Source organism: Priapulus caudatus, unplaced genomic scaffold, assembly GCF_000485595.1.
Source record: "Priapulus caudatus unplaced genomic scaffold, Priapulus_caudatus-5.0.1 Scaffold35, whole genome shotgun sequence".
NCBI lineage: Eukaryota > Metazoa > Priapulida > Priapulimorpha > Priapulimorphida > Priapulidae > Priapulus > Priapulus caudatus.
Window position 1 is genome coordinate 511,813 of NW_014577096.1, and position 9,797 is coordinate 521,609.

The 9,797-nt window shown below is 46.1% G+C and overlaps 1 protein-coding gene across 1 annotated transcript in view; it reads right to left on the reverse strand.

The window, feature by feature from the left end:
- Window positions 1–5,786: 5,786 nt before the first annotated feature.
- Window positions 5,787–9,797, reverse strand: part of LOC106817686 (gamma-aminobutyric acid type B receptor subunit 1-like) — an 8,380-nt gene continuing 4,369 nt past the window's right edge. Inside the window, exons 5-8 of the mRNA XM_014822374.1 lie at window positions 7,427–7,618; window positions 6,681–6,772; window positions 6,246–6,399; window positions 5,787–5,828 (exon numbers count right to left, since the gene is read on the reverse strand). Coding sequence (XP_014677860.1) covers window positions 5,787–5,828; window positions 6,246–6,399; window positions 6,681–6,772; window positions 7,427–7,618 — 480 coding nt within the window. The remainder of the gene's footprint in view (window positions 5,829–6,245; window positions 6,400–6,680; window positions 6,773–7,426; window positions 7,619–9,797) is intronic.

Below are 9,797 nucleotides of genomic sequence, written 5' to 3' on the forward strand. Positions count from 1 at the left end.
GCAAGAAAAAGGCAGCGACCGCAGAACCGGGTGGCATTGTTTACGAATGATTGGGATGCGTGATTAACGCTAACCTTGTGTGTCACGGAGCAGGCTGTGCGATACGCACAGTGCACGATAGTGGTGGCGCCGGGCGTCGGGATGAGAGAGATACGTAAAAAAAGTTACGCGCTTATGCGTTATAGTTAGGTATAGGTGCGTGTACACTCAATGCGATAAGAAGTGTACGCGGGCGCGATTTCCACAGAGAGACAGAGCGCGAAGAGAGCGGCACGAAGTGACGTCATGCTCACGCGGGTTGCGGTAAAAGTGGGAATCTGTGTACATGGTGATTGACTAAACGTGAGATGCGCGAACACTTTGCGTGCCGGTGCGCGGTCATAACTTTGTGCACTGGCGCGAAAGTAGATCGGGATCGTGCGAGATGCGTAGGCGCGATGTCACGAGCAGAATTGTAGACCCGTATTATCCGTGTTAGTAATAGTACGTAGATACGACCTCGCTTTCGGCTACTCGGATTAAGAGGAAGAGTGAGGAAGAGTCGCGGAGATGGATTGCGCGACATCACGCAACAGGTATTTCCTAGGGAGGGATGGTGAAGTACCTGAATGCAAGGTAACTTCGGGGAACCCGAAGAATTGGTCGGGGATGCCCGGCCCGAAGGGAGGCGTGATGACGTAACCCAGTGGCAGAGCAAATAATAAATCGATGCGGTCAGCTGATTGGGCGAGGCGTAGGTAGGAGCTATGTGATTGGTTATTAGGAATCTGCTGCCGGGGTAGAGAGGTGTATAAACCCGAAAGCAGGGTGCAAGCACTCTCACCCCATACACCGTGGGGTCTGCACGTGCTACGGAAGACACGTATAAGAAAGAGAAGAGACAGCCGGAAAGATGGCTGAGGAGCAGTATGCAGCCGAGGAGGAGGCGTGTTCGCCGAAACACCTCGAACAGGCAAAGCATAGGCTAGCGGTCATGGAGGCTGAGACGCGAGAGGAACGTGGCAGAATCGCCAAGTTGGTGGCGGCCTCTCTGGAACGGCAAGTGGTCCGAGATGCCGACGGAGGCGCTCACGTGCAAGCTACTACTGCAGCCCGCTTCGGGGGCAACCGAGCTCGGGACAACCCAACGGCTGTAGGGGGAGCCCCGACGTCGGGGATGCCCTAAGAATTCCCGAGCAAAGCCCCGACGGTGGAGAAGGAGACACTGAAGCCGGCGGCGAAAGAGTCGGCGGAGAAAGAAGGTAAACCCCAGTGGGATCCCGACGATGGGAAGTATACCCCCACCCGCTCTGAGTTGGTTGCTGGCCATGGCCCGTTGAGCGGCCTATTTCACAGTCGCGTGGTGACCAGTGGGCAAGTGGAGCCTTACGGGTGGGCATGGTGCGTGGCCTGCGAGGTCCCCACCCGACACTCGGTTGCACACCATGAGGAACTCCACGAGGAGACTGGGGTGAACTACTATTGCCCGAGGCGGGGATGCCCCTACGAGGTCCCCGTGTCGGCGCCGGGGCAACTAAACAGCCACCTAACAGTGGAAGAACTGGATGCGAACGCGGTGGGTGAAAGCGAGAGGCCGGGTCACGGCCTACGTCGGAGGCGACTCGGGATATCGCCTCGGCCGGAGCAGCCTTAATTACCGGAGGTACTCCGGTGGGACAGCCACTCGCCAGCGGGCGGTCGCCTTCCGCGTAGGTGAAGATGGAGTCGGAAGGCGGACGGGATTCAGCGATTGGACGCCAGCCGATGGGTTCGAGCGGCGAAATCCGAACCTTCGCCAATGGAAAGCTGCCGCAAGGAGACGGTAACCAAGCGGCGAGCTGCGACGGGAAAACTGGCTGCTAGCAGTCAGCGGCAGCCCACGCCTTCCTCTGTACCCGAGGTTGCCGGGGAGGGAGCCCCGCGGACGACTAGCAGAGGAGGAACCAAAGAGGCAGCAGCCGCGGGTTCACAGCCTCTCACAGTCGCAGGTTCGCGGCCTCCCGCGGCCGCAGGTTCGCGGCCTCACGCATCCGCTGAAGAAGGCCGGTGCGTGACAGCCACGGGAGCTGAAGGCAGGGCTCGCTGCCCGACACCAAGCTCAGACGGGGAGCCTGGTCCGGGAGTAAGCAGTCCCCAGGCAGAGCGCATGTCCTGGGAGGATGAGGCGAGTCTCGGCGCAGCAGTCATGCCTGCCGCTTAAGAGACTGGAGACTGGCTGACGGATGACGAGCTGCAGGCAGAAGCCGACAGCATTCGATCGGATTTGGAGGCAGCAGCGGGGGAGCGCGCCAGTCTAGGCGTGCGGGCAAGCAGCGAGACATCAGAGGTCTCGCGGCCACCGCGGTTGCTCGGCGAACTACTATAGGCACAAATTTCGGGACCGAGTGCCTGGCCCCGAGGTGGTGTTAGCCGCTGCACCTTCCGTGTAGGGATACCTGCCCGTGATGCCCAACGAGGAGGAATTGCGCGGCCTCGCTCAAGCAGATAGCGAGCCTCACTCACTGCCTCTATTTGACGAGACACAGCAGGAGGCTCTCCAGGAGGCAGCAAGGCGCAAATAAGCGCCACTATAGCCCCGATAGGGCCTGAGTCCGGGTCGCGGCACTATGCCGCCAGAGAATCTCCTTGTTGCCAGTTGGCCTTTGTGTATTGGATCCTCGGTGGTCGAGTGACCGGGTCAGTGAGGTACGCGGGTACGAAAGAAGCGGGTGCGCGACATCATGGTATGTTTTGCGCGTGTTATGGTTGCCCTTAGTGGTGTTACCATTGTTGGGGGGAAATATTGTATCGCGGGGTTTCGTTTTTTTGTCTAAATAACTATATAGCAAACGGGCAGATGAGGGGGTGCGCGCGGGTATGACCGACTTTGCCAGTCATGACTACGGGAAATAGGTTAAGTAGTGCTCCCAAGAGGTAGCACAAGTTTGAGGAGGGGGTAGTGTGGCGAAGTCGATCCTGTCCGTGTGTTGCCCGTCATCTCCTTGTACTATCGTCAACGTTACAGTTATACATTCATTGCGATCATGCAGGAATTAATGTTATAGGGGGCGCGAGCAAGAGAGCGTGTGCGCGCATAACATTGTGACGTCAGGCGAGCGTGCTCTCGCTCTTGACGGCCAACAGTAGAAGAGGGCGGACGTGTTATCAGCACGGTCTCCACTTTGTAGTGCTAATTATAGGCCGAATGGCTAGGACGTTTGTAATTGTTGTGTAAGCGAAGAGAGCATCGTCGCGCGCGCATTGAGAGCGGAGTGAATCTCCAACGCGGTGAGATGCAGAGGTAGAGTAAGAGTGGCGACGTGTTGTGCGCCAGCACCCCGCATAGTACTGGTAGGTAAGAGTGGATCGTTGCTGTGCCTGGCGACCACCCTGCCGGGTAGTGAGTAGTGTGTTAATAAAAGTGTTGTTTTGCACGTCTCTTGTTGCTGTTCGTTTCGTCCGCGAGTCCTGGTAGAATCTGGGTGGGAGACGTAACTTCCCGAGGAGAACTTCGGCCACGCCCGAACCTAGTATACGATAACGGATAGAGGGCAAGACGGTGGAGAAGACGGCAAAAAACGTTACACTATGATAGCCTGCGCTACATGGGTTTGTCTACTCGTCTGAACTAAATCCTTTGCGAAGTATCTATATATATAGCTCTGGAAAATTGCCGGCGAAAATTGTGTAAATAGTAGCGTTTCATGTGCCGAGTAAATTGCAGTGACTATCAAAAGATTTCACCGTCAACATTTACATAGTGGGAGGTTAGTTTTGTCGGAAGAGAAATTCAAAGCATAGGCGATGTGAGTCGACTCACGGAGTAAATGTCATATATATTAACCAGCGATCGATAGTTAAAACTCCTAGCGCTGCATTGAGCATGACTCTTTTATTATTTACCCAAAAATTCCGACTGCTGGAGGCCCATAACAACACGTGCAAACAATAAAAGACGAGCTTTCTTTATCAACAAATGCGATGTTAAATGACTGCTTGCCTACTCACTTTACACCTGAACCACGTTTGAACAAATGCTCAAATAACGCGCTGTTTAATGTGATAATGATAAAATTAATAATGGGTAAAATGCAAGTTTTCGTTTTCATTTGCCCGTTATACGAGATGTTGTCATGTTATCTTCTAGATATACTAGCCGGTTGAATTGCCCCATTGAGTGTAACGAAAGAGCTTCTGTGTGTGTGTGTGTGTGTGTGTGTGTGTGTGTGCGTGCGTGCGTGCGTGCGTGTGTGTGTGCGTGCGTGCGTGCGTGCGTGCGTGCGCGCGCGCGTGTGCGTGTGTGCGTGCGTGCGTGCTTGTGTGTGTGTGTGTGTGTGTGAGAGAGAGAGAAGGAGAAAAGTTTCTCCTGTGAAGACCGGAGAAGCAATCGTACATTTATCTTCATCGGACAAGGTCGGTTGAGCTGCTCAGCTTCTTTGTTATGGATGTAAAAGTTTATGCGAGTGTGGTTGCGCGTAATAGGTGTTACAGAAATGTTAGTATGAAGAGCAGCCTCAATGTCTCTGCGTTGTTATATACTTTCTAACAAACTGAGCTATCTCTTCTTAGTGTCATACTGGCTGATGTGGAAGATTCTGATTCTCAAAGCTTCCGCAGCCGCTCTTCGCAATGACGGCGGTTAGGGTCCAGAGATGACTAGGTCAACAGTTGAACTGTAGCTTGGACTGGTGTTGTAACTCACTGGCGTGCTATGATTAGTGTAGAACTGTATCGGTGTTTGGGTAATATTATCTGTATTATACAAGTAAGGCAAATTCTTTATAGACATACAGAAAACATGAAAAGTAAGATTGGCCTTGCTGAAAAAATTGTGCCATTCTGCCAAGTGATGTCACAATGATGACCCCGTGATGTGAGTTTCCACTGCCTCGTGATGTCGGAACTTTATTTCGTATGAATAGTGTGTATCTTGCGTATGCGAGTGACATAACGGGCTCGCCATTAGTTTGTTTTGCTTGTCTCAAGAAAGGAATCGGATATAATATATTCTTTTTAGGCTTGACATGGGTTTCTATTGCAGACGTGACGTCGTCCGATTCTGCCGGCGGATAAACGAATGTAATAAAAGATGTCCTATACGTTTCAGCCTGCGCAGTGCATTGTGAACTGTCGCTTCTGCTTATTGTCATTGCAGCAAGAAGCATCGACGAATAGTTTACTATGTATATAATGTGCATATATAACTATACGTATCCAACGTAGCCAGCGTTAATGGATAGCTACAGCGTCATATCGTGGATTAAATGTCGACACGGTGGGTTAAATGGTGTGGCGGGGTGCAATAAGTACGGCATAGAAAAACGAATTTGTCACCAGTGTATATACAAGTTACAGCCGAGAGAATGATGTCCGACTTAATAAACTTTAATAAATTTCATAAACAAATTCATAAATTTTGAAATTTTTTGTTAATTTTGTATGTTTAAGAGAACGCAAAACTACTTAACTTGGCGAGCTAATAGCGGATGGGCTAGAGTAGTGAGGTTTGACAAGACGTGAAGCTCTATTATATTAAATTGATGACGCCCATTAGTCAAGCGCCCGGCCTTCAGCCGCGACCCTGATCTGGCGACAATATATCTGTTTAACTTGCTCGAGGGGTTTGCTTGGATACTTGATGACACATTTTCTCAGATTAGTTGCTGCCAGAAAGGGTTCGCGCTGCTGTACGTGTTGTTCAAGTTGTTAGTGTCATGGCCGAAGATAAGAGGAATGTCAGGGTCAAGCGAGATGCGCACCGCATCGGAGAAAAAAATAGAACACTAATCCTCCAAAGCTATAATAAGTAGGGTGTAATTAGTGTCGGCTCACTGTGGATCACAGACCATGATTCTTATAGACGGTATAGCCTGTGTTAGCATGGCCGCGATCGCGTAGCTGAGACAACTATAGTCTATTACTTCACAATCGCGAGGCAGGGGAGAACAGAAGCAAATGGTCACGTAGGTGGAAACAATACTCGCCGAGCATGGCGCGAGCATGACAATTGGTTGAACGGGCCGATATAAATAAATAAATAATTAAACAAATAAATAAATAAATAAATAAATAAATAAATAAATAAATAAATAAATAAATAAATAAATAAATAAACAAACAAATAAATAAATAAATAAATAAATAAATAAATAAATAAATAAATAAATAAATAAATAAATAAATAAATAAATAAATAAATAAATAAATAAATAAATACATACATATATTTAAATACGTATATAGGTATGTATATGGTATAATGTTGGTGTATAATTTGTCGGACTTACCGAAACACCGTTAAAGGAAATATTGCCCAAATAGTGCATATAGAGCTGGCGTAGATCTGCACTTTCGTACGTGAAGCTTTCAATTCCTTTGCTAGAATTTTGCCGCTTCAGATATTGACTGGTGTTGTGGAATGCAATCGCCATTGCCCACATGCTATAACACAGCAAAAAAAAACATATGCCAGAGTTATCAACATTACTTAACAATTAAACAACGCAGCGTTTGTGCTGATGAAGCGAGCCTCCTATATCTCCAAGAGCTTATAATACATACGCTTATAATAAGGTATTAGTCAGGTGCTAATATCGCGAGGGAAAATATAACGTGTTTGTACAAGTATGTATATATTTGCATTACGCACAGCTGTAATAAGTGAACGTGAACGTGAATATTTCTTACTAAGGTTTTGTTCGCGGCGTTACTGAATCGCTTACCTGTCGTACGTGAGCGGCCAGTCACCTTTCGCTCCTAACGTGTCATTGTAGTTGACATACTCGTCATAAGCCGCAATAGTCTCCTTCACAGTCTACGAAAAACGGTTATTCAACTGATATATTACTGATGAATCACTGATATATTAACTGATGAATCACTGATGCGGCCTAATTACGATACTAAAACAACCTAATGCTGCGTAGTTACGATAGACACACTATAGCTATACGCTACACGATATCGTGCTGTCCGTATAATTATACGCCAACAGATAAAAACTACACTAGATAAGTGCAAACCAATGGAAATCTATATGCGTATATTTCCTTTCATGTCTTATTCTGTGATATCTCTGTATGGGCCAGATGCAGATTAGCTGTAACACAGGCACTTGGAGCGTTTCAATAAACAATATAATGCTAATAATTGCCGATAATTTTCTGTAAATGCCTTCCAAATGCTATATATATATATATAGAGGAAGAGAGAATATATATATATATATATATATACTATAATAAAAGTGTAAATGTGCAGCGGTGTGCGTGCGGTATACCTATGTGTTGCAGTGGAGCACTTGAACGGCATTTAGAGGAAATTATCGGCAATAATAGGCGAAAGAGAGTAGAGAAACATTAAGACTTTCGTAGTAAATACATTTCGTGTTTATTAAGTATTATTTTGTTTATTGAAACGCTCCAAGTACCTGTGAGCTGTAACGAGCCTGGGGCCATCCTATTCTCACCATTCCGTTGATCGTTTGATGTGAAATAGGATCGACGGCCAGACCCTGTGTGGAAATATAGTTCTCGGCGACTCTACCTAGCTGGCTGCTCGTGCAGTTGATTGAAGAGTCCGGAGTCATCCACCATTCACTGTTATACCAACCGACTAGAAACCAGACGTACTTGGGTCCGTACAAACCCAGCTTGTATGCCTGTAGGGCATAGAAAAAATTATCCATGTAGAGATTATATATGAGATTAAATATGTTGATATATGATATTAATAAATTAATATGAGATGATATAAAGATATATATGAGACTATATATTTATATATATATATATATATATATATATATAAGGTATAAGCGCAGCACACCATCATTAGAATATGCCTCTAACTGGCTGAAATGGAGGAAAAGGAATGGAGGAATGGCTGAAATATATAGAAAATTTGCTGTCAGTATTGTAGGAAATAAGAACTGCGCTTTCATAAGAGCTTACTATTTTTGCGATAAAACTAGGCACCTACAATTGTAACAATAGGTTACCCAATTACGGGTAGCTCTACGGTGATAATGTAGGGAAGCTGGCGATGGATAAAAAGTGCCGAGTTACAAAAAATCCTGTTGTATGATATTTGACTACAAAAATTGGAGGTACTTTAAAAATCTCTCGCGTGCGTTGTATCCATGTGTGTGTGTGGTGGGGGGAGTGTATGTGGGCGCGGTCGTGCGTGCGTGTGTGTGTGGGCACAAAACATGTGTGTATCACTAAACATATAAAGTGAACAATAGAAGTGTGTTCGCGCCATTTGCACATATAACATCTTCAAATTCTATTTAATTACTGTGTGCTACGGTTCTCCCTAATCCTTCGTCAACATTTTGGCAAAACTATACCTATCGGAACTACTTCGACACTATTGCATGATGGGGTGCTCAGTAATGTGTTCACCCAACCCGTATATATATATATATATCCAGAGAGACATGATACAAGATTGCGTGGCACAGCTTTGCTGTTGATCCTAAGCGCTGCGCGCGGATGAGACGCGCAGTTCCTCGGGATATGCGCACGCGACCATATGTTAAAGTATGAAGCGCTGTCTGCAGTGGAGACGTGCGCCAAATTCGAGGCCCAGCGCACGTCTCCACAGCGGTCAGCGGATGGTCTGTAGTTTTAGAAGATGACAATGATTATATATGGACGATATTCTAGGAATTGGATATTATAAAACAGTAACAAAAATCGCTCAGTCGTGCTCCAGATTAGCTGAATCAAAAAGATTAGAATTTAATATGAACAAAACAAATACTATGGTTATAAAATTCACCAACAAAGAAAGGATAGAGAAGGAGATAATAATAGGCAACCAAGTAATCAAAAAATGCACCAAATATTCATACCTAGGGGATTTAATTAATGATATAGGAGGTTATAACGATATGATAAGAGTCCGAACTGAAAAATGTAGGTTTATGATGAGGAATATATTATCATGGGCAGAAAAGAAAAATTATGGAAATCATATTATAGAAGCAAGAGTGAAATTACACAAATGCACAGTTTTACCGTCTTTCCTAAATAACAGTGAAACATGGACTTAAGGAAGAAGTAAAAATGTTGGAGGATTTCCAAAATGAGTGCTTGCGCAAAATAATAATCACGCAGAAAACGCAGAAAAATCTACCGAAATGCATTGAAAGACGATGAAAACTCCATGGAAAGATAGGGAAAAAATCAGTAAAACTAACATATAGTTTCTATACGTAAATCGTGGTAAATACATTAAAAACGCATTATTTTATTGAAAATCCCCATATTTACTTATAAAACATCCAAGAGATGGCGCTATGGCATGTAAACATTGCAAAATGCATCGGCCTAGACTGGTACCCGGTCGACAGCTCCACACGCTACACTAACAGCGTCAGTGTAGCGAAGGATACTTGCCAGAGTAAAGGTGGCGAACGGCCGGTACCAGTCTAGCATCGGCTGGACATTTCATTATTTACGAAAAGTAAACACAGTAGGTTGAGGAACTGGTCACGTCGGTGACGCCCTATTCATGCCCATCAACGAAGAAGGCGGGGCTTATTCTGATTACGGAGATGCAAAAAAATCAACAGAAGTGTTACAATACTGATACACGTACTGTATTTAGGGTTATGTTAGAACACCATGCTTTATTATCGAGCACCAGGTGGGATACAGGTATAAGCACTCACGAGGTAAGAAGAGGCCTACTGCCGCATGGCAGTGCCTTATATATGCAAGCCTCCTGTAGCGACAGGACTTTAGCGCAACATTTACTGTAATGAGTACGCGCGCGCGCGACGCTAGGTATAATGCGTTGGCGCTGCTGTCGCAGAAGAAAGGATACGTTTT